The 25,695-nt window shown below is 50.0% G+C and overlaps 1 protein-coding gene across 1 annotated transcript in view; it reads right to left on the minus strand.

The window, feature by feature from the left end:
- SYNE3 (spectrin repeat containing nuclear envelope family member 3) overlaps positions 1-25,695 on the minus strand; it is a 65,613-nt gene that overhangs the window by 20,012 nt on the left and 19,906 nt on the right. The window contains 11 exon segments of the mRNA XM_005894257.3: positions 1,801-1,839; positions 3,614-3,763; positions 8,261-8,422; positions 10,561-10,693; positions 11,129-11,301; positions 11,458-11,619; positions 13,758-13,892; positions 14,748-14,891; positions 16,007-16,189; positions 21,133-21,307; positions 24,077-24,213. Of these exon segments, the coding sequence (XP_005894319.2) occupies positions 1,801-1,839; positions 3,614-3,763; positions 8,261-8,422; positions 10,561-10,693; positions 11,129-11,301; positions 11,458-11,619; positions 13,758-13,892; positions 14,748-14,891; positions 16,007-16,189; positions 21,133-21,307; positions 24,077-24,213 (1,593 nt within the window).

Raw genomic sequence — 25,695 nt, forward strand, 5'->3', positions numbered from 1 at the left:
CCCACTCAGAAACACCAGGGGACCCAGAAACAACTCCCCCTGAACTCTGGCCTGGGAGCTACTTAGACGGGGGCTCCCAACCAGAGTGGGACCTAAAGGGCAGGAGCTGGAGGCAGCCTGGCATCTGGCCCTGGGCCCTCAGGTGCCACCAGGAGTCACAGGCTGGGCTGTGTGGAGACCCAGTCTTCCTGATGCACTCCCCTACTTCATGAGAAGCCCTGTGTTCTTCTAGGGGAAACTGGGGCTTCAGGCTCTCCTCTCAAGAAAGAACAACAGTTCACATGATCTTCAAAATTCATTCATGAAGTCAATAAAGTCAGCGTTGACAGTTCCATTTTACAGATAGGGAAAGAAAGTCCCCAGAGTCAAAGCAACTTGCCCAAGGCCACAAAACTGGGGGACGCCAGGCCCAGAGCACAGCGTTGGTCTGGTGACTGCCCCGTCCAGTCCTGGGGACACACACGATACTGCAGATGGAGACATGAACACCAGCTGGAGACCAAGACGTCTGGGTGGGCAGAGCCCCTGGGAACACAGACTCGATGGCCCTAGAGATCTCGAGGCCCCGGGGCTCTCGGGAGCAGAGCACGCCGGAGGCTTATGTCATCATGAGCCAGTGCTCGGCAGGACAACAAGCTCGCTCTTAGAGGGCTTCCCTGGTAGTCCAGGGGATAAGAATCGGTGCCAACGCAGGGGACATGGGTTCCATTCCTCGTCCGGGAAGATCCCACGTGCTGCAGAGCAACTAAGCCCACGCACCCCAACTACAGAGCCTATGCGCTGTGACTCCTGAAGCCCAGGCACCTAGAGTCCATCCGGAACAAGAGACTCCACTGCAATGAGAAGCCCACACACCGCCACTCGAAAGCAGCCCCCGCCTGCTGCAACTAGAGAAAGCCCACACACAGCAACCAAGACCCAGTGCGTCCGAAAGCTCTCAAATACAATCTCAAACCGGAACTCCTTCAAAGCAAGCCTGCTCTCAGAAAAGGTGGTGCCAGGGACGCCGATGTACACTGGACCTTTCCACAAGTGGGGAGAGCCGCCAGGCCCAGGGATGCCTTCTCCAAGGCACCGTGTGGAAGGGCAAGAGTGGGCTTAGAGTCTGAGGCAGAGACCGCTCAGGAGCCGTGTGCCTCCAGCGAACACATCACTGCAGTCTTGCCATTCCTTGCTTCATTCATGCCTAGGGTGGTGGTAATGATGCCTATTGGATGTCTGGGGGACGGTGATGTGAAACGCCCTAGGCACGATCTGGCACAGTTCCTGGCACAGAGTGGATGGTCAACACGTAGCATTTATAGTAACAATCATTATTCCTCATTATTTCTGTAAGTACAGCTCTTACTGCCATGGCTCTGGCCAGCAAGCCCCCAGGGAGAGGCTCTGAGCACTTCTCAGAGGCTGGCTGGTCAAACATGACTAGCACAGCCCCCTTCCTCTTTCAGTCCCCATGGACCCCAGATGCGCGTCCACTACTCAGGCGGCCGCGAGGTCCAATGCCCTGGAGTGGCCCAGGTCTCCGTGGGCCGGCCCGATTTACGCCTGTTGTCACAGCATAATCACTAACCGTGTCCTTGCTCACACCCCCGCGTCCTGTCTCAGCTGAGTACACACTGTGCGTCCTGCAGAACAAAGACCCCCCGGGACCACCATAGGGCAGCCCAGAACCGAATCTCCAGGAGCATTTCTCATGGAACCTTCCAGAAGGCCCAGGGGTCCTGCCCCAGCATCCCAGGCCCACCAACCCTCCAGATGCCCTGCCCTCTACCCGTGTGGAGCAGACGGCAGACACCGTACCTTTCGGAATCCAGTCGGCTCCCCTAGAGGACTCTGCGTCTGTTATTTTAGGGAAGGAGAGGAAAAGGGGAAAGGAAAAAAAAAAAAGAAGTTAAGTGAGTGAAACTTAAATCCCAGCAGAGCCTGTAATGGAATATTCATTTTGTCAGGGGAATGTTTCTTTAAAACTTCTGGTCATCTGGACAGGCTGAACCAGCAGGTGATTCAATTTAATGAGCTTTTTAACGCACTTGGGGCCCAGGTGGGATCCTGTCTGGGAAGGCCTGGGCCAAGGCCATGGGCGCACGGACCTGGCTGGGGCTGGGCTGACACCTAGTGGCTGACGAGGCTGCTTTCAGGGCCGGCAGAGCTGGAGCCCCAAAGCTTGGAGTCTGGGGTCGGCGGGCTTAAAGGGCCCTCAGTGGCCATCCCAACCACCCTTTCCTTGGACTAACCTCCATGCCTCAGTTTCCCTATCAGTTCTCAGGGGATAATAACAGTACCTCCTTTATAGGGCTGTAATGAGGATATAGATATATTCCTAATGGAATATAGATAGCATATTCAAAAGCAGAGACATTACTTTGCCAACAAAGGTCCGTCTAGTCAAGGCTATGGTTTTTCCTGTGGTCATGTATGGATGTGAGAATTGGACTGTGAAGAAGGCTGAGCGCCGAAGAATTGATGCTTTTGAAGTGTGGTGTTGGAGAAGACTCTTGAGAGTCCCTTGGACTGCAAGGAGATCCAACCAGTCCATTCTGAAGAAGATCAGCCCTGGGATTTCTTTGGAAGGAATGACGCTAAAGCTGAAACTCTAGTACTTTGGCCACCTCATACAAAGAGTTGGCTCATTGGAAAAGATTCTGATGCTGGGAGGGATTGGGGGCAGGAGGAGAAGGGGACGACAGAGGATGAGATGGCTGGATGGCATCACCGACTCGATGCACATGAGTTTGAGTGAACTCCAGGAGTTGGTGATGGACAAGGAGGCCTGGCGTGCTGGGACTCATGGGGTCACAAAGAGTTGGACACAACTGAGCGACTGAACTGAACTGAAATGAACTGAACTGAATGAGGATATAACATTTAATAAAGGCTACTACTAGTCTAGCTGTTATTGTTTTGTGTGAGATGGTGGGCCCCTAGGGGGCTTCCCAGGTGGCACTAAGTGGTAAAGAACCCACCTGCCAATGCAGGAGACATAAGAGACGTGGGGAGATGGGCATGGCAACCCACTCCAGTATCCTTGCCTGGAGAATCCCATGGACAGAGGAGCCTAGCAGGCTACAGTCCACGGGGTTGCAAAGAGTCAGACACGAGTGAAGCGACAGCATGCACGGGGTCCCCCAGGGGGAGGTGCTTCCTCAATGTCACAAGCAGGTCAGTGGAGGAGGCAGCCTAGATCCCAGGGGTCCTGGCCCCCACTCCAGTGTTCCCTGTGTGATGCCTCCATCAAGGTGTGTTTGATGCTGGCTCTGTCCCTGGCTATCCGGGTGAACTCGGGTGAGTTTTTAACTCCTCATAGCCTCATCCCCCTTCTGGCAATTGGAGATGCAATCAGTCTGGTGGACGGCTGCTGTGAGCACTGAACTGGGATGATGTACACAGAGGTTTCAGGCTGGTAGAGCAAAGCTGTCGTTCTTGGAACTCAGCCTCACTGGGTGGCAGAATGGCCAAATGACAAATTGCATGTCAAGCGCCTAGGACCCACGAGTCTCCATCGCCTCTCCCTGAGTGACCCCCTCGGTCCGGTCTGTCGAGGTATGGGGTGGAGTGAATGCAGATTGAGCTATGTCTCCCCAGGGCCTCGGACCTGTGCAGCCTTAGCACCTACCAGCAGGTGGCTGGAGTCCTTGAGCTTGGACTTGTACAGCATCCATCGGTAGCGTAGATCCTCTAGCTCGTCCGAGGACTCGCTGGCTGGCCTGAGACGAAGGAGGTTTTCGAAGAGATGCTGACCTTCTGGTATTCGAGCCTCCAGTTCCTAGAGGGAAAAGACAGGGTCACGTGCACCTTCCAAATGGCTGAGGAGGCCCCACCTCGTTGGTAAGGAGGAGCCAATCAAGTTCCATTTGCAGGGGCAGCCAACAGAACACATAAAGAGAGAATCTCATTGTGCAAATAAATGGAAGCCAAGGCCAGGAATTGCATTCAGTGTTGCAGAATGGACTTCTGCCTGAAAGAGGAGCTGCCGTGCTGACCTCCATGGTCACTTCTAGCTCTGGCATTCTATTATAAATATGACATAGATTTACACTATGTATGACTAGGGAAAGTGAAAGTCGCTCAGTCACTTCCGACTCTGTGACTCCATGGACTGTAGCCCGGGCTGCTCTGTCCATGGAATTCTCCAGGCCAGAATACTGAAGTGGGTAGCTGTTCCCTTCTCCAGGGGATCTTCCCAACCCAGGAATCAAACCCAGATCTTCTGCATTGCAGGCAGATTCTTTATCCACTGAGCCACCAGGGAAGCCCTCTGGCATTCTAGAACCAAGTTCTCCAGAGGGCTTGACATAAGAGTTATCATCATTATAAAAGCTACCATTGTTCATCGACAGAGGAATGGATAGAGAAGATGTGGTACATACATACAATGTAATATGACTCAGTCATTACAAATTACGAAATAATGTCATTTGTAGCAACATGGACATAGAGATTGACATACTGAGCGAAGTCAGTCAGACAGAGAAGGAGAAATACCATATGACTTCCCTTATGTGTGGAATCTAAAAAAAGAAATGAGTCAAAAGAACTTACAAAACAGAGAGAGACTCACAGACTTGAAGAACAAACTTGTTGCTAGGGGGAAGGATAAGGGGAAGGGATAATTCGGGAATTTGGGATGGACATACACGCGCTGCTATATTTAAAATGGATAATCCACAAGGACCTCCTGTACAGCACATGGAACTCTGCTCAGTGTTATGTGGCCGCCTGGATGGGAGGGGAGTTTCAGGGAGAATGGATACGTGTGTATGTATGGCTGAGTCTCTTCCTGTTTACCTTAAACTATCACAACATTGTTAATCAGCTAAACCCCAATATAAAATTAAAATTGGTTTGTTTGTTTTTTATAAAAAGCTACCATTGTTGAATATGTCTTTCTATTGGCATTTTTAATCCTGGCAGAGTGAGGTTGGGACAGGGCAGATTTTTCTATCAGAATACAGTACTGTGTCCCCCCCCACCGGATGGCATCTTTTATCCTCAGGACTCCTGGGAGGGAGTGCCATGTGAGGATACGACCTGGGTTCTAAGTTCAAAAGCCTGAGTTTAAATTCTGGCTTGGCATCCAGTATCTGTCCCATCCCACCAGCTGCATGATACAGGCACACAGCTTAGCTTCTCAGAGCCCTCAAGAGTGGGGACTCTACAAGAACAAAGAAGCGTAACCCGGGGAACTGCAAGTCATCTCTGATACGCCTGGGGCTGGGTGGTGGTGGCAGGGGATGAGGGGAGTGGCTGAATATGAGGTAGGAGGTAGACAGGAAGAGCTAGGTAGCTGGGACCAAAGCTCCCACTGAGGACAAAACGTTAAAAACATTCTTAAGGCATCAGTGGACAGGGAGGCCTGGCATGCAGCAGTCCATGGGTCACAAAGAGTCGGACACGACTGAGCGACTGACTGAACTGAATTGAACTGAAGGCATCAAAGAGTTAACAACAACAACAAAAAGAGTGAGGCAAGACATGCGAAAGGTTAAGATGCAGAGAAGTAAGCCCAGTGCTCAGACCTCCTCTTGCACTTAGGATATTTGTTAATCTGGAAAAAACAGTTGTGAAACAGATCTATGCTTCTGGCAGCCTTGCAGGATTCAGGAGACAGAAGTCAAAGTCTGCGCCCTACAGAAGTGGAGACTCTGAAAAACTGCTGCCTTTAGCAGAAGCCCCTAAAGGTGAATAGGAAGTAAACCCACACCTTATTTGGATTTGCAGGCCAGTGCCAAGTCATCTCAGGAGTCCAGAGAGCTTCAAGTTTTGAAATTGGATTCAGTGGTTCTAGATTGATAAAAGCCCCCACTGGCCTGGCTATTGCAAACAAAATCCTCTTTGAAGGAAAGATTATTCTTAATCTCAAATTATTCTCGCACCTATTTGTCAAACACAATATCCAGCACACAATCGAAGCAGTCACACACAGATATAAGACTCCGAGAAGAGGCGGAAACTGGGACTTCCCTGGAGGTCCAGTGGTTAAGAATGTGCCTGACAATGCGGGGGAAGTAGGTTCTATCCCTGGTCCAGGAAGGTCCCACATGCCCTGGACCAGCTAAGCCCGTATGGCACAGCTACTGAGCCCGAGCTCTAGGGCCCATGTGATTCACCTACTGAACCCACCTGCTACACCTTCTGAGGCCCATGTGCTTAGAGCCTTGTTCTGCAACAAGAGAAGCCACCTCAGTGAGGAGCCCTCACCCCACAGCTAAGAGCAGCCTCTACTCACCGTAACTAGAGAGAGCCCAGGCACAGCAACAAAGTCCCAGTGCAGCCAAATGCAAATAAAATTAATGAATTAATGAGGAAGAGGCAGAGACAATACACAACAGAAACAGTCTTGACTTGAGATACCGAAATTATTAGACACACTCGCTAAACCAACTTTGTTTACTGTGTTGAAAGAATTAAAAGACAAACTGAAAATTTTCAGCAAGGCCCCAAAAGCTGTGAAAAGTGGCAAAGCAGATTTTAAAAAGCACCAAGGAGAATTTCTAGGAATAATAAATGAAATATTAAAAGCTAAGAACTTAATAAACATGTGAAATAGCAAATGAGATACAGCTAAAGAGAGGATTAGTCAAGTGGAAGATGAGTTAGAAAAAAGTATTCAGAAAGTAATATAAAAAAGCAAAAGGATGAAAAAGTACACAAGACACAGTGAAACACTTAGTGAGAAGAAAGCGCATATGTTTAAAAGGCATCTCAGAAGGTGAGGAAATAGGGGAAAAGGCAGAGGCCATATTTTGAGAGATAATGTTGCAGAATTTTCCAGAAAGATCCCAGGCCACAGATTCAAGAATCCAGATGAATCTCAAGCAAGAAAAATAAAAATAAAACCAAACTCTAAGGTATTAAGGTAAATTTCAGAAAAAATTAGGAAAAAGAGAGGTAGATTGGGGTCTGATTGATAAAGGCTGTGGATGATAAACTTGGGAAGTTGAACTCTATCCTAAAAAGTTTTCATTACTGGGACAAGGTCATCTTTAGGATTCTGAAGGGTCACTCTGGCTACAGAATGAGTCATTACTGAGATGGGAACCCAAAAAGAATGAGGGAGGCCAGCTTGGAGGCTACTGTCAAGGTCAAGATAAAAAATGATAAATGTCTAGATGAAGACAGTGGTAGTGAGGGGAAACAGAAACAACGAACCCAAGAGGTGGAATCAAGAAGGACTTGGTGACTAATTCGACGTGGGAGTGGAGGAGAGAGATTTGTGGTAGAAGGACTGTCTTTCTACCCCCTTGCCATATCCATGCCCTTTGCAATATGGTCTTGCAATATGGTCTTCCCATCAAGAAGTGAAATCTGTTTTCTCTCTCCCTGAATCTGAGCTGGCATTGTGACTTTCTTTGTCCAACAGAATGCAGGAGAAGTGATGTGCCAGTTCCTAGCCTTGGCCTGAAAAGGCCTGCATGTTCCCACTCGCTCTCTCAGACCTGCCCCTGCTCTGGGAAGTCCAGGCTATCCCATAGGAGGATAAGAGATGTGTGGTCCATCCCACGCTCATCTAGAATAGCCCACCAACCTCCAGTAGTATAGCCACCCTGCTGGTCTATAAATCAGGGAGCCCAGCCAAGATCAGAAGCATTGCCCAGCGGACCTCAGAGTAAACTGCCAATCTTCAGAATCGTGAGTTAAACAAACGGCTGTTCTTTTAAGCTACAAACTGTTGGAATGGCTTGTTACATAGCAAGAGTGAACTGATTAGAAGAGTCGTGATTAGTGGTGATATTTTCCAAGTTGGGCAATACAGCAGGAGGCTTGAATGAATGGATGGATGGTTTTCCCATAATACTGGAAGCAAAAACATTTTTAAACTATTATTTACGACTTCCCTCGTGGTACAGTAGATAAGAAACCACCTGCCAATGCAGGGGACACAGGTTCGATCCCTGGTCTGGGAAGATTCCACATGGTGCGGAGCAACTAAGCCCGTGAGCCACAACAACTGAGCTTGAGTGCTGCAACCACTGAAGCCCACACACCTAGAGCCCCCGCTCCACAAGAGAGACCACCACAATGAGAAGCCTGGGCACAGCAACTGGAGAGCAGCCCTCACTCGCTGCAGATGGAGAAGGCCCACGCACAGCTGTAAATAAATAATCTTTAAAAATATATATTATTTATACATAAGCCATAACAGCTCATAAGCTAAGTGTGTGCTCTTTTTTTTTTTTTTTTTGGTGAGAACTCTCTGGCAGCGAACACATCTTTGGGGGGCAAATCCTCTGAAAAAATGGGCTGTTCCTTGGGCACAAACCTGTAGCTTTGTTGTTCTGGTCCTCAAGTCCTCGGCGGTGGCAGTTTTCATGGCAATGATCCTAACCAGCTTGGAATTTTCCTCCTGCAACCAGTCCTCAAAGTTCCTCAGGGACTGGGAATAATCCTCATGGCTGCCTCCTTGCCCCTGGAGCAGACCAGCCTGCAGGAAGGCACAGCATGGTCAAAGCATCAGAGTTTCTGAAAGCAGCCCACTGGCCATGTGTCCTGGGAATTCCATCCAAGCAGAGGGTGGGGGATGAGGATGCCCAAAGGGAGATAAGAGGCACCTGGGGGGCGAGGGGATGAGGAAAGCATCTCTACTCAATGTAGACATGATTAGGGACCAAGAACATTCCTCATTGCCACCTCTTTGGTCTCCTGAAGGCTTCCAGCATCACCCCTTATCAGGATGTCTACAATGTGATCACCTTCTGCCACTTTTGTCCCTCTTCAAGTTAGGTGGCCAGAGTGATCTGTCTAAGATGCAAGTCCAGGGACTTCCCTGGCGGTCCAGTGGTTAAGAATCCACCTGTCAATTCAGGGGATCCAGGTTCGATCGCTAGTCTGGGAACTCAGATCACATACGCCGCAGGGCAACTAAGTCATGAACCACACCTACTAGAGCCTCTGCTCTAGAGCCTGCAAGCTACAACTACTGAACCCACATGCTACAACCACTGAAGCCCGCATGCCCTGGAGCCTGTGCTCTGCAACAAGAGAAGCTGCCTCAGTGTGAAACCCGTGCCCTGCAGCGAAGAGTTGCCCCTGCTTGCCACAACTAGAGAAAGCCCGTGCATGGCAATGAAGAGCCCATGCACTGCAACAAAGACCCAGTGAAGACGACAATTAGAAAACAAAAGTAAAAATAATAAATAAATAAAACACAAGTCCTCTCAGTCACAGCATCACTTACACAGCTGAGTGGCTTCTCATACTCAATGCGGCCGGAGAGCCTCAATTCTGGCCCTGCCTGGCTCTGCGGCTCATGAGGCCTGCCCCATCGTCTGAGCCAGGGCCCACAGACATCCAGCACCCGGCGCTAGTGCCATCTCCCTCGGGTCCCTGCGTGCACAGTCTCGTCTGCATGGAACACACTCCGTTCTGCCTCTCCTTGACTCCCACTCAGCTGTGAGGGGCCCTGGACATCTCATTTCCATCTCTCTGGGGAGGGCTTCGCTACCCCAAGTCCTTCACTCTGCAGCAGGCTGCTGTGGCCCCTGGGTCTTCTGCCTCCATGAACCACGTGTTCTGTAAACCCTTATTCTATTGCTTTGCGGTTCCTGCTTCCCTGCTTCTCAAAATGTGCTCCAAAGCCTAGCAGGCTTAGCATCTCCTGGAAGCTTGTAGAAATGCAGGGTGAGGAGTCCCAGTCCAGACCTACTGAATCAGAATCTGCATTTTGGTACGATCTGGATGCACATGACAATCTGAAAAGCTCTGTGCTGGATGCTACGTTCTCTGAGGGTTGAATGTATCTCTGTTTTATTTACAGCTGTGTCCCAGCTCCAAACACAGTTCTCAGAACACAGAAAGACTCAGTAAGAGCTTTCTGGATGGGGAAATGCAAGAAGGAAGGGAAGAATGAATGAATTAGTGTACTGTCTTTGCAGAACAAGGGATGAATTTCTTCTCACTGTGGTTCTGTTTTTTAAAGCCTGTCAAGGAGAGGAATGGATGATATGATATAGTGAGGTTCGTTCTTTTTACAAAATGTAGTTTGTGTGTGTTGTGTGTTAGTCGTTCAGTCGTGTCCAATTCTTTGCGACCCCACAGACTGGAGCCCGCCAGGCTCCTCTAGTCCATGGGATTCTCCAGGCAAGAATATTAGAGTGGGTTACCATTCCCTTCTCTAGGGAGTCTTTCCAACCTAGGGATCAAACTCGGGTCTTCTGCAGTGCAGGCAGATTGTTTACCATCTGAGCCATCAGGGCACCAAAAACACCTATCTTGAGTACTTTTAGTTTGCAGTCTAGTGCTGCTAGGAAGCTTCACACTCTGACACTCTCTTCCCTGCAAGGGAAGCAGTCGGATTTTTTGAGGGTGAGGGCCTGCCTGCCCTGGAGATGCCCAGGACCTTCCTCAGTGCAGACACTGGGTCTGGGGTCCCAGAGTCCCTCTGCCCAGTGGCACAGGGCACTCTTGTGTCACCACTGGGCAGACTCACCCAAGACAGGACAGGGCCCAGTCCTGAGCTGAGCATGTGGCCCCAGATGGGGAGGGGGCTTTGCTGGTGACACCTTCCCACCATCAACTGACTCGGATCTGGGCCCTCCTCAGAAGCCCATGAGATGGACTTACCTGACGGCGATGCCGGGAAGTAAGATCCGTGGGGAGGATGAGAAAACCAGTCTTTGGGATGTTGTTGGTGAAAATCATTTTCTTCCCTGAATCCACTTCTGTCATCCTCTGCAGCTGCCGGTTTCTGATGAGGCTGAGAAGTCAAATCCGCCCAGTCAACGTGGTGACAAAATAGGGACTTCCCAGATCACAGGAGAAGTAACAGAACTGGGGAGGGAGGTGACTTCTGGTCCTAACAAGCCCATGCCTGTCCTTCAGGTTGGTCAGAAGCTCTCCAGGGCACCTGCATTTCCAGTTCCCTGCTCAAGACTCATGTAACTGTCATCAAGGGGCATATATCTATCGATGCAGGTGGGGCCACAGCCAGCAGGGGCTGGAGGCTAAGCTGGGACGCTTCCCTGCTCTTACTGCCTCTACTTAGAATTGCCTGGGGATGCCCGGAGGTGCCTGGCACCACGCCTGGCACACAGCAGAACCCCAGCCATCTGTTCTAGGAACACGGCTGAGCTCTCCCTACTGGGAAGGAGGGTTTTCCGAGACCAGGCTCCAACCCAGGAGGCCCTCTCACCTCAGCAGGCTCTCCTCCAGCTGCCTCAAGGCCCTCCATGACTCGGTCAGCTCCTCCAGCTCCCCCTGGACCAGAGCAGCTCCCTCCAGAGAAGACGCCTCCATCACCAGCCGGCCAAGCGCTTCCATCTCAAGCAGCTGGGCTTCCTTCTCCGGGAATTCAGCCAGCAGTCTCTAAAGGAGACACACACACACACACACACAGAGTTAAGTCCTGGGGTGGTGTCTGCTCCCTGGTATGAGAGTACCGTTCACCACCCTCTGTCCCCGAACCCTGCCTTTGGGATGCAGGGGAGAGAATAAGCACCTCTGTCGGGAGATTCATCTTACCTCAACCTCAGCCTCCCGAGACTGGGCGTCCCATGGGCCCGTGTCCCCACGATGAGCCTCCAGCTTCTGTGTGATCACAGAGATCCACTGCCGCAGCTTCAGCAGCTCGTGGTTGAAGGTGCAGTGTTCCCGCAGGCTCTGCTGGCGTCCTTCTAGGAGGTCCTGTGGAACAGCCCCGGGGAAACCCGGCTGAAACCCGCAGCTACCCCACCCTGCAGGACCCTCAGCCCTGCCAGAACCCCAGGGTGAGATGGTTTCCAGGGCTCCCCACCCACGAGAGGTTGATGTTTTCTGCACAGTGCAAGAAATTGACCCCAGAAAGACCAAGTCTGTTTTAAAGTGCCTCTAAACCTGTTCTGCTTTCATGGGAAGTATCAAGTCTGGGTGAGGGTGTGGGCGATGGGTGCTCTCATCCACCACCAGTGTGGGGTGTAAACTGGTACAACCACTTGGGAAGACCATCAATCGGTGCCTACTAAAGCCAAACACAGGCATCTGTGCGGCACAACCACTTCACCCCTGCATGTGGCACAACAGGCGCGAACGGCACTTTGCGGCTGAAGAGAGCGGGTGTATTCTGGTCGCCGCCTGTGTCTTTGGCCATCTAGAAGCACTTACTTTATTGAAAAGCATTATTTTATTTTTTCATATAGTTGAATAGGAAATCAACCCTGACTATTCACTGGGAGGACTGATGCCGAAGCTGAAGCTCCAGTACTTTGGCCACCTGATGTGAAGAGCTGACTCGTTGGAAAAGACCCTGATGCTGGGAAAGATTGAGGGCAGGAGGAGAAGGAGGCAACAGAGGATGAGATGGTTGGATGGCATCACTGACTTAATAGACATGAGTTTGAGCAAACTCCAGGAGATAGTGGAGGATAGGGTAGCCCGCATGCTGCAGTCCATGGGGTCGCAAAGAGTTGACTACAACTGAGTAACTGAGCGGCTGAACAACAACAATAATTGATTTACAATGTTTCAGGTGTACAGCAATGTGATTTTGTTAAATTTCTATCAATATAAATATGTATACATCTATACAGATGTCTGTATATATACATTTACTTTTTCAGAGTCTTTTTCCATTATAGGTTATTATTAAGATATTACGGAGAAGGCAATGGCACCCCATTCCAGTACTCTTGCCTGGAAAACCCCATGGACAGAGGAGCCTGGTAGGCTGCAGTCCATGGGGTCGCTAAGAGTCAGACACGACTGATCGACTTCACTTTCACTCTTCACTTTCATGCATTGGAGAAGGACATGGCAACCCACTCCAGTGTTCTTGCCTGGAGAATCACAGGGACGGGGAGCCTGATGGGCTGCCGTCTATGGGGTCGCACAGAGTCAGACAAGACTGAAGAGACTTAGCAGCAGCAGCAGCAGCATTAAGATATTATTTTCTTATAATTTGCTTTTATTTCTCTTTTTGATGATAGAAAAAGCATTATATTAAATTTGTAAATCATGTGGGTAACTTGTACTATCTATGAATTTCAAGATTGAAAAGACGATGCCAGAAATACTTGTTATTAAAATAGGACACACAGGGTCCGGAAGGGTGAGAAATCCTGCCTTAAACTAAACACCTTCCTGAGCTGTGGATGCCTGAGAGCTGGCTTTGCACACCTGGAGCTCTTGTTACAAATGCAGACCCAGGACTTCACTTGAATCAGTGTTGTCAGGGTAGGGCTGGGACAGACATTTCAGCTTGTGCTCAGGACAGTTTTGAAGGAGCCATCTCACTCCCCACACCACCTTGGGGTCCCACCGTTAAAGGGACATCAGTCCAGCACAGACACAAGAAGGATCCGGGTGGCCACCAGAGGGCGCCGCAGACAGAGCTCACGGCCACCCGGACCCAACTTGCAACCTGGCATGATGAACGCAGCAAATACGACGGCGGCTCCTGCGTGGGTGCCGCCTGCTCCGTGCTCTGGTCTCCTGGCATGTGCGGAATTGTATGTTTCATTTGTGGATGCGTATGTTTGACATGTGGAATCGTATGTTTAACTTGTTGCTGACTCGTTGTGCATCTACCCACCGGCACTTAAACCCCAGGAAGGCGGGGGGCTCGCTGTCCTGCTGTCCTGCTCCTCCATCCTCAGGACCCAGCATCCTGCCTGGCATACAGGAGGCGCTCAATCATGAACGAATGAGGAAGGGACAAAAGGAAGGGAGGAAGAAAAAAAAGGGTTGGAAGGAACGACGGAAGAAAAGAAGGAGAAAGTCCTTAGGAGGGGCGGACAGATTCCAGGGACCTGGCCTCTGTTAACACAGACCCTCTGCTGGCCCCTTACCTCCAGAGACCTCTGCAGGGCCTGGTGGGCAGCGGAAAGCTGGTCCATTTTGTGCTGGTGGTTAGGGTTCCCCTGGAAGAGGGGCCTCATGGCCTCCACCTGAGACCCCAGGTCCATCCCCTCCTCCTGCAGCCCCTGCAGTAGAGGAAGGAATGAGTGGAGCATCCTTTCTCCTTCTTCTCGTGGACGCTGATCAGGGTGGGGACCCTGAATGCAAAAGACTGGGAGAGTTCAGGGATGCTAGGACTCCCCAACTCCATCGGCCACACGGTACGGCTGTCTGATGGGCCCACTCTTAGGACTGGTGAGAATTTTAAAAATGAGATGAAAATATTCTGCGACACCATGAAAATAAACTGCTAAAGACCAGAAGGCACCGCTGGGGAACACTGATGTCTGGACTCCTACTTGACGACCATCTCTTCTTACGGAGAATCGCATCTTAGCTTTAGTTTTAAAGCCCCCAAATGCATCCTTTTTAATACCTTCCAAAGAACACTCCCAGTTTTGTAAGAGCTGCGCCTGGGTTTTAAAAAGATAACTGTTGTTTCACGTGCATTTTAAAAACCAGCCAGCTCTTCACCCAGCCAACAATGATTCATGATCAGCCTACCTACAGTCCCTGTGTTTTAAAATATTTATTCTTAATCCTCAAATCACTTATTTAACTGAAGGCCTCTGGCCTCATTAGGAACAGTTAGCAAAGCAACTTTAGAAGCAAATATTCATGTTAGACTTTAGGACCACAGAGTAAGCAAAAAACTTCTCATTTTGTTGGGCTCAAGTATCAGTCATTTGGAGGCAGGCCAGGAACCATCAGGCATACCAGCAGAAACTCAGCTGAGATGAAAGGTCAGATCTCAGGGGCCAGAGGGGGATGACAGTCTCTGGCTTGGGCTGACTGCCGCTTGGCTGGCCACTATGACTGCAAGGGGGCTGCTCCGGCACAGCTGAACATCTGAGTGGAGGTAACTCGGGCCGGACTCTTACCTGCAACCTCAGAAACTGGGCCTGTTTCTCAGGAAGGTCCCGCCGAAGCCCATTCTCGGCTTGGACCCGGATTTGGAGGTCTGAGAGCTTTTTCTGCAAAGGCTCGAAAGTCGCCCCAAAATCTTTGTGCTGAGCAAGTAAACTCTACGGAGACACAAGAGGCAGCATACAGCTCAGCCTTCCCCTCGGTCTCCCTGTGGCACAGCCTGACACTCACAGACGGGCTGCTTTTTCTCCAGTCTTCTCCTGTCCGGCTCCTACTCATTCAGGAACCACCCCTTCCAGGAAGCCTTCCTGGAGTCCTTGAGGGGATCTGATGCCCCTCTATGAGGATCGTTGTGTAATCACCTAACAATTGTTCTGCTTCTAGAATAGGTGCTGGCAAACTGCATCTCCTATCACATACCCCAAGTCCCACCAGAGGCCAGTGCTGGTAAATAAGGTTGTATTGACATGCAATCATGTCCATTCATTTACAGTTGATTTCTTGCTACACCAGCAGAGTTCAGAAGCTGCAACAGAGATCACAGGCCTTGCAGACCCTAAAATGTATGCTAAATGTCTGCTCCGTTGAATAAGTCAGACCATGGGTGTGGGGCTTTTTGCAGGTGCCTGGCCTCTGGTCAGTGTCCTAGAGATATCGCTTTGTCACTATCATCATTCTCAGATGCTTAGCAAATAATTGTTACCTAAAAGGAGAAACTGTCCGATACTTTGGCCACCTGATGCAAAGAGCCGACTCACTGGAAAAGACCCTGATGCTGGGAAAGATTGAGGGCAGGAAACAGAGGATGAGATGATGGGATGGCACCACTGACTCAATGGACATCAGTTTGAGCAAGCTCCAGGTGTTGGTGAAGGACAGGGAAGCCTGGTGTGCTGCAGTCCATGGGGTTGCAAGAGTCAGACACAACTGAGCAACTTAACAACAATAACAACAAAAATAGCTTCCAGCTCTCTGCTGCTTTAAAGTTTACAAGTGTTTTTCTCTGCATCTTCCCATCTAACTGCCCCCCAGCTCTCTGCAGAAGACAATTTGATTTGATGAGTATAGAATGGGATTTTGGGGCAGAGGCAGGAGGCAGACAAATGAGAAGGATCCCACCCTAATCCTACCCAGATGATATAGATGAGGGCTCTGAGGTTGTATGGAACAAAGGATATGCCCAGGGCCACTCGGTGGTGAGTGGCAGGGCTGGGGTCAGGATACAGGGCTGTGCCTGCAGGAGGGCTGAGCGGAGGGCCAAGATGGGACTCACCTGCAGTTTGCTCTTCCTCTGCAGAAGGCGGTTGTGCAGCAAGTCTCTGTCCCTCACAGAAGTCGCCACCTCCTCCAGCAGGGCTGTGGCTCTCTCCTGGCCGAAGATGCTGCCCAGCAGGTCTTTCTTCAGCTGCAGCATCGTCAGCTGCTCCTTCAAGCGGGAGCTCTCCGTCAAGGCCGCCTGGGGGAGACAAGGCTTCCATGAAGGGGAGAGCTGGATGAAGCTGGGGCAGGAACTCACCTAGTCGGGCTGCACCTGCCTGGGAGGCTGGGCCTCTGTGCTGGTGGCCGAGGGAGCGGTGAATGCAAGGAGAAACAGGCAGGCGGGAAGGTGGTGGGAGGCCCTGAATGTCAGGGTCAGTCTGAGTCCCTTCTCACCCCCCTACATCCATCTTGTTACCAAATCCCGAGCAAGAAGACTGCCTCCTGTGAGTGTCAGAAATCTGTCTCCTCTCCATTGGCTGCCACTGACCGTGGTGCACTCTCAGCCTTGCTCACTTGGACCCCTGCAGCTCCTGACCATCTGCTGCCTCCCAGGTGCCCCCCAGATCGACTCTGCACCCTGCAGCCAAACCCAAACTGAACCAGTCTGATCCTCTACTCAATGATTCTCCATCACCGACAACAGAGGGCCATCCCCAAGTTGGCGTGTGGGACATTTTGAATACCAGACCACCTCACCTGTCTCCTGAGAAACCTGAATGTGGGTCAAGAAGCAACAGTCAGAACTTTACATGGAAAAAACGACTGGTTCAAAACTGGGAAAGGAGTATGTCAAAGCTTTAGATTGTCACCCTGTTTATTTAACTTATATGCAGAGTACACCATGTGAAATCCTGGGCTAGATGGATCACAAGCTGGAATCAAGATTTCCAGGAGAAATGTCAACCACCTCAGATATGCAGATGATACCGTTCTAATGGCAGAAAGTGAGGACAAACTGAAGCGCTCCTTGATGAGAGTGAAAACACTGACTTAAAACTCAATGTTCCAAAAACTAAAATGGCATCCGGCCCCATCACTTCATGGCAAATAGAAGGGGAAAAAGTGGAAGCAGTGATAGATTTTCTCTTGGGCTCCAAAATCACTGTGGATGGTGACTGCAACCATGAACTTAAAAGACATTTGCTCCTTGGAAGAAAAGCTATTACAAACCCGGACAGCATATTAAAAAGCAGAGACATCACCTTGCCGACAGAAGTCCATCTAGTCAAAGCTATGGTTTTTCCAGGAGTCATGTATGGATGTGAGAGCTGGACCATAAAGAAGGCTGAGTGCCAAAGAACTGCTGTCAAATTGTGGTGTTAGAGAAGACTCTTGAGAGTCCCTCAGACAGAAAGGAGATCAAACCAGTCAGTCCTAAAGGAAATCAACCCTGATTATTCATTGGAAGAACTGACGCTGAAGTTGAAGCTCCAATACTTTAGCCACCTGATGTGGAGCTGACTCATCGGAAAAGACCCTGATGCTGAGAAAGATTGAAGGCAGGAGGAGAAGAGAGTGACAGAGGATGAGATGGTTAGATGGCATCGCTGAGACAATAGACATAAGTTTGAGCAAACTCCGGGAGATAGTGAAGGACAGGGAAGCCTGGAGTGCTGTAGTCCATGGGGTTGCAAAGAGTCAGACACAATTTAGCAACTGAACAACAAGCAAAGGGCCTAGGGGAGCATGATCAGAGGGAATTCAGGAAGGCCTTCCAGAGGAAGTGGCATCTCAGTGGGGTCGTGATGTGCAGGAGCTCACGGGGCAGAGAGAGGACCAACAGGGAACTCCGCAGCCTCGTGTAACGGGCAGCCAGCTCCCATGCAGACAGCCTGAACTCTGCACAGCCCAGGCCCCACCTCCTCCAGGAAGCCTGCCCTGGTCACATTCCCGCCTGACACTCACTCTTCCTGCCCCAAAGCCCTTTGCCCGACTTCAGGGTCCTGTTGATCAACCAGCTCTTGGGGGTAAACATGTCTTGCTTCTCTCAGCGAGGGCTCAGGAGCCTGGAGGCCAGGGGTTTTGTCTTCAGCTGGCCAGAGTCCTTCCACTTGATATCTGATGATGTTACAGAGACGATGAGCTGATCATGGGGCTGGGAGAGGAAAAAAGTAAGGCTGCAGCCCAGGTAGGTGACCTGCTGATGACGTGTATAGCTTGCGGTCAGCCACACAGAGGCCAAGCCTCTTGAGATAAGGGGCCGCCTTCATTCCCTTTTTGCCAGACTCAGACACAATATCACAAGGGTGAAGAATTCAGGCTGGGGAGTTGCAATCATGAGTTCGGATGGCACACTGACTTGGCCACCCACTCCAGTATTCTGGCCTAGGAAATCCCATGGACAGAGAAGCCTGGAGGGCTACAGTCCCTGGGATCCCAAGAGTCAGACACGACTTAGTGACTAAACCACCACCACCATCACTGACTGGGAGAACCTGGGTAATTCCAAGCCTCAGTTTCCTCATCGGTAAATGACCAATAGGCACATCCCAGCTCGTGGGGCTGTCATGAGGCTTAAATGCCTAAAAAGCACTTAACACAGTGCAGGACCCTCACTGAACTCACAAGAAAAGATAGATCTTCTCAACCATTATTATTTAACCAGCTGTTCTGGGTTGAATTGTGACCTTCAAAAGAGAAATGGTGGGGAAAAAAAAGATATGGTCAAGTCTCAACTCCACTACCTTAGAATGCAACCTCCTTTGGAGAGAGGGGCTTTACAGAGGCAGTCAAGTTAAAATGAGGTCATTGATTGGTGCCCTTACAGAAAGGGAAGACTCAGACCCAGATGCATGCACAGAGGAAAGAGGTGGTGGAGATATTTAGGGGGAGGATAGTCACATGATGACAGGCGGAGATCAGAGTGGTGGACCTACAAGGCAATGAATGTCAGCAACTGGCAGGGAACATCAGAAGTTAGAAGAGGCAAGGGAGGAGTTTCCCCTAGAACCACTGGAGACAGCAAGATCCTCTTGATGCGTCAACTTTGGACTTCCAGCTTTCAGAACTTTAAGAGAATGAAGTTCTGTTGTTTTCTTTTTTTTATAAAAGCACCACTTTTTGGTGCTTTGTTACAGCAGCCCTAGAGAACTAACACACCAGCCACGCCCAGGTTTTGGCTGGAGGTTTGCTTATCCACAGGGCTTCCCTGGTGGCTCAGACAGAAAAGAATATGCCTGCAAGGCAGGAGACCTGGGTTCCATCCCTGAATCAGGAAGATCCCCTAGAGAAGGGAATGACTACCCACTCCAGTACTCTTGCCTGGAGAATTTCATGGACAGAGGAGCTGGGAGGACTGCAATCCATGGGGTCACAAAGAGTCAGACACAATGGAGCAATTAACACTTTCACTTTCAATCCACAAGCCGCTCTGAGGCTAGATGCAGAAGCTGAGTTGAGAAAAGAGAGGGGTGGGACTTCCCCAGCAGTCCAGTGGTTGAGACTCTGCACTCCCAGTGCCAGGGGTATGGGTTCAATTCCTGGCTGGGGAACTAGGATCCCACATGCTGCATGGTGTGGCCAAAAAAGAGAGGGCTGGCAGCTCGAGCCCTGACCTGTGAAATCCTTTCTGCCCAGGCAGGCCAGTGGGCGTGATGCAAGACACACTGCTGCTGCTGCTAAGTCGCTTCAGTCGTGTCCGACTCTGTGCGACCCCAGAGACGGCAGCCCACCAGGCTCCTCCATCCCTGGGATTCTCCAGGCAAGAACACTGGAGTGGGTTGCCATTTCCTTCTCCAATGCATGAAAGTGAAAAGTGAAAGGGAAGTCGCTCGGTTGTGTCTGACTCTTCGAGACCCCATGGACTGCAGCCCACCAGGCTCCTCCATCCATGAGATTTTCCAGGCAAGAGTACTGGAGTGGGGTGCCATTGCCTTCTCCGCAAGACACACTCCCAACCAGCAAACAGACTCCAAAGGTGAGTAAGTCAAAGTCCTGGCCCCACGTGTTCCAACCCACTGCTCAGTGAAAGTCCTGCCCTGGAGTCCTGGGTCCCACTCTAGAACGACAGGACCTCTCTCCTGCCTCAAGAAGGTCCCAGTTTGCTTTCTGCCCTGGTTGGAAGCACAGGAGGCAATATCCTGACACAGCAGGGAAAGTTAGACAGGCCTGGGTCAAAGCCAGCCCTGTCACTTAACGGCTGTGTTAACCTCAAGCAAGTGGCTCCTCAACAGTCAAATGATAAGAATCGTTCTGCTTGTTTCGCAAAGCTGTTTCCAGAACCCAAAGTGAAAACAGGGCTGAGAATGTTAGCCAAGAGTCTATAACCCACCATTCTGGCCCCAGCTCTGCTTCTCTTGAGCAGCCAGACCTTGAACACACTCTCTCACTTCTCCTTGGCCCAGATCCCTCATCAGTAAAATGAGGAGAATGGTAGCAATGGAAATAAAAATCAGTGTACATACATATTCAATGTACATTCATTATGACAGTGAAAATTGCAAACAACCTCAACAATCGAATTGTGGCTACTTTAAAAAATAAATAAAAGGGCATGCCCCCAAATGGAATATTCTGCATCCATTTAAAGTGATTTATTGAGCCATGCTATTGAACCATTTTACAGGATGCTGAGAAAAAGCTCAGATGTGTCAACTGAAAATACGAGGACATACAGCCATATATCATGAGCCCAATACACCCGTGAGGATGCACACAGGCAGTGCTGGCAGCCACCCCAGGACCATGAAGGCAGATGCAGTTTAGAGCTGGAAAGAGCCTGGGTTCTGGAACATACCATTGAGCTATCAAGCCAGCTCTGGAACCACCAGAAAGTCAGGTTTTCTGCCCCTTGTCACATGCATCCCAGTGGGTACACAGTAAAGATAACGGCCTGACATCCTCAGACTTCCAGCAGAGGACTGTCTGCAGCAGGGTCGGGAAGAGAACTGGCGTGGGCAGAGTCCTGGGGCCACACCAGGCACCAGGCTTTGCCTTTTCTCTAAGAATTGAGGGTGACTTTTGTCCCTGATAATTACAAGTGTGAACTTGGGACTTGCCAGACTGCTACAGTGAGCTCCACCCAGATACCCGGAGGACCGAGAGATATTTCTTTCCCTGCGGGGATGGCTGAAACGCCACATTTGGCTGGTGGTCTCCCCCAGGGGCACCCACCATCCCTCCCGACAGAACCAGGCTTACCTCGATCTGCGGCAGGAAGGTGTGGATGGAGGGCGGGTCTGGCAGGCTGGCGGTGACATCCAGGAGTCTCTGGGCCAGCTCCCTCCACAGCTGCAGGTCCTGGGGGTGCCGCTGGAAACGCTGCCACAGCTCCGTGGCCGCGGCGTTGCGCAGCCTGCTGCTCTTGGCCTTCATTCTGTGAGCACAGGAGAAGGGGCACCAAGAGAGAAGAGTGAGTCAGTCCAGGGGCCAGAGCTCCCCCCAGACTCCCAGAGCACCTCAAGTGTGCTGCTCCCAGGGCAGGCTCTTCCCTATTCCATAGGCTGCCATGGTGTCGAGGGGACCCTGAGGCCTAGGCTTTCCGGATACAAGTGCTTTGGAGGTAAGCCAGTCCTCCAACAGACATGCAGCCCAGCTTCCAGACTAGGGAAAGAAACAAGCCTCGAAGAGGAATTGTGGAGACCTCAGACTCAGACTGCCTGCCCCCAACAACTCACAAAAGCAAACAAAATCCCTTCTTGAGTAAGATGCCATTACACTGCTGCTGCTGCTGCTGCTAAGTTGCTTCAGTCGTGTCCGACTCTGTGTGACCCCATAGACGGCAGCCCACCAGGCTCCTCCGTCCCTGGGACTCTCCAGGCAAGAACACTGGAGTGGGTTGCCATTTCCTTCTCCAATGCATGAAAGTGAAAAGCAAAAGGGAACACTAGGCCCAAATAATTCCTACAGATAATTTTTCAAATATAATGCCCATGGTGTAGCACAGGGAACTATATTCAATAACTTATAATAGTCTACGACGAAAAGAATCTGAAAAAGAATAGATATATATGTATAACTGAATCACTCTGCTGTACACCTGAAACTAACAAAATACTATAAACCAACTACACGTGCCATGCCTTGCTAAGCCGCTCAGTCGTGTCTGACTCTTTGCAACCCTATGGACTGTACTGCGCCAGGCTCTTCTATCCATGGAGTCTCCAGGCAAGAAAACTGAAGTGGGTTGCGGAACCCTCCTCCAGGGGATCTTTCTGACCCAGGGATCGAACCTGTATCTCCTGCATTGCAGGTGGATTCTTTCCCACTAGCACCACCTGGAAAGCCCATATGTATATCCATATGTATATATATATTATGTATTTCCATATGTATATGTATATTATGTATATCCATATGTATATGTATATTATGTATATCCATAGGTATATGTATATTATGTATATCCATGGGTATATGTATATTATGTATATCCATGGGTATATGTATATTATGTATATCCATATGTATATGTATATTATGTATATCCATATGTATATGTATATTATGTATATCCATGGGTATATGTATATTATGTATATCCATATGTATATGTATATTATGTATATCCATATGTATATGTATATTATGTATTTCCATATGTATATGTATATTATGTATTTCCATATGTATATGTATATTATGTATATCCATGGGTATATGTATATTATGTATATCCATGGGTATATGTATATTATGTATATCCATGGGTATATGTATATATATTATGTATATCCATATGTATATGTATATTATGTATTTCCATATGTATATGTATATTATGTATTTCCATATGTATAGGTATATTATGTATTTCCATATGTATAGGTATATTATGTATATCCATATGTATATGTATATTATGTATATCCATATGTATATGTATATTATGTATATCCATATGTATATGTATATTATGTATATCCATGGGTATATGTATATTATGTATATCCATGGGTATATGTATATTATGTATATCCATGGGTATATGTATATTATGTATATCCATGGGTATATGTATATTATGTGTATCCATAGGTATATATATATTATGTATATCCATAGGTATATATAGAATATCTAGCACCCAGTCATAGATAACCAGCACCTGCCACCTCAGCAAGAGCAGCAAAGGAGACCTCAGCCACCCTGTCCCACTACCCACTAGCACCCTGGGGGGAACCAGGTCCCAGCTCTGGATGTATAGAAGGGTGGCCTGTTAACACTGTAGGGTGAGAGACACCCAGCAAGGGGGCAGCTCCCTGAGTTCCTTCTCGAGGAACCTCCTGTATCAGACAAGGGAATGAGAGATGCTACAGAGATGGGGGTGCTTTCCAGGGGGCTCAGTGGTAAAAAAAAAAAAAAAAACCACAAAAAACCTCACCTGCCAACACAGGAGATGCGAGTTTGATCCCTGGGTGGGGGATGATCCCCTGCAGAAGGAAGTGGCAACCTACCTCAGTATTCCTATCTGAGAAATCCCATGGACAGAGGAGCCTGGCGGGCTATAGTCCATGAGGTCACAAAGAATCGGACACAACTGAGTGACTAAAACAACAGCAACAGAGATGGGAACCGTTGGGCTGTGTTCCAAACCCCTCTGAGCCTCACATAGTAAAAAACAGGCACTGATTCCAAATTTACACTGTGCCCAGTTCCACACAGGGTGGATATGTGATCTGCTGGTCTTTGCTGAGCTAAGAGCCTTGATCCCCGACTGTGCCCAAGCCCATGGGCTGACGGGAGGTAGAAACTGGCCTGAAGTCAGGCCCAGGTGCTTCCATCAGTACCGCCAGCAGGTGGCGGCATGATGCTGGCCTAGAGGAACGCCCTCCCCTTGGACCATTACATAGGAGACCCGTCTCTGGTGCAAAGTTGCATAAGGAGACTGAATGGAAATGAGTGAAAAGGCCACTTAGCACAGGAAAAAGCGAAGTTCAGGTCTCTTTCTGGAAGCAGAATGCAAAATATTACGGAAAGGGGTTAGTGCCTGAGCTCAGGGAGACCCTATAACAGCCAGTCATTGAGAGGAGCAAGAATTATTGGTTATCAGGTAGCGAGAGGGCACAAGTCCGCTGCAGCTGGTGCCAGATGGGCAGAGGCCCCTGAGCGTGGGGTCCAGGCCCGCCCTCGGCCCGCCCGGTACCTCTGGTACTCCTGGACGGCAGCGACCACGCTGTCCGAGAGTGGCTTCGGGTCCTGGAGGGAGACGATGAGCTCCTTCAGCTGGGCCTGCAGCCGGTCTACCCGCGGCTCCTCCGTGGCCAGTGCCTCCCGGGTTGCCTGCAGCAACAGACGACACGGAGGGGCGGGGGGGTGAGGTTCTGAGACAGCAGGGGGCTGAACGTGGGCCGTGGGGGTGGGCCAGCCTGGGGGAACACGGTCGTCCAGGGCAGTGACGGGGGCCCCGAGAGCTCAGCCCCTGCGCCCTCTGTTCCCACTCTGTGACCCCCAAATAACGCTGACTTCTGATGAGCTGGTTTTTCTCTTTCTCATCACCTACCTCATCACGTGGCCATGGACTGGCACCAAATCACACAGATAACTAACACCTAGGGAGCCGGGACAATGTGCTCAGTGCCCTGGAGTCCCCTTCACTCAAGTCTTGCCGTGATCCTGGAGGGTAGTCCTCTGTGTCTCCACTTTATACGCAAGGAAACTCTGGCTAAGAGTTTTCTCACAGTTGCAGAGCTGGGAAACGGTGGACCTGTCGGAGCTGCCCCCCCGACACTTCCCACCTGCACTGAGGGAGACAATGATCTAAAGATGCTTTGTGGGACTTCCCTGGCGGTCCAGTAGCTAAGATTCCACGCTCCCAAAGCAGGGGGGCGTGGGTTCAATCCTGGTCAGGGAGCTAGATCCCATATGCTGAAATTAAGATAGAAAAAGGTTCTGCATGCTGCAATGAAGACTCAAGATCCTGCCTGCCACAACTACAAATAATTAAAAAAAAATAAACGGTGATTTGCGGATGCAGTTACTGTTGTCAGCAAGTCAACAGGATATTTCCACCCGGCAACCCCGAACCATGCCCCTCAACCGTTTGAGTGCATGCAGGAGGCTAAGCTGCTTCAGTCATGTACAACTCTTTGCGACCCTATAGACTGCAGCCCGCCAGGCTCCCCTGTCCGTGAGATTCTCCAGGCAAGAATACTGGAGTGGTTGTCATTTTCTCCTTCAGGGGATCTTCCTGACCCAGGGATTGAACCCAAATCTCTATGTCTCTCCAGCACTGGCAGACAGGTTCTTTACCACTTAGCGCTGCCCGGGAAGCCCTGATCACATTTAGATGCTGCCTTTTCCTGCTGTCCCAGGAAGTGATGAGTTCCACCTTGACCTTGACTCTTGCAGGGTCCACACTCAGCAGGAGGCAGGGTGGGGAAGTGGAAAGCGAATGGGCAGGACACCGGCTGGCCTGAGAACCCACTTCCCGGCTGCCATGGTAACAGGGAGCCACACCATTTGTCGGGCGCTGAGTACAGAGCAGGAGTGCTTCTTACAACATAAGCGCTGCTTAAGTAGAAAAGTCCTCTACTAAGTCCTGAAATTCTCTTTCACTGATTTCCAGTTAGTCATATCTTGGTCATAACTGACACCTGAATCGGGAGGGACAGACAACGCCTGTGGGAATGTGTTCAGCCTCCTGCTTTGGGAAAGGCCTCCTGAATCGTAGCTGGGCACAGATCTCCCCTGGTGGTTCAGCTGGTAAAGAATCCACCTGCAATGTGGGAGACCTGGGTTCGATCCCTGGGTTGGGAAGATCCT

Source organism: Bos mutus, chromosome 21 (assembly GCF_027580195.1).
Source record: "Bos mutus isolate GX-2022 chromosome 21, NWIPB_WYAK_1.1, whole genome shotgun sequence".
NCBI lineage: Eukaryota > Metazoa > Chordata > Mammalia > Artiodactyla > Bovidae > Bos > Bos mutus.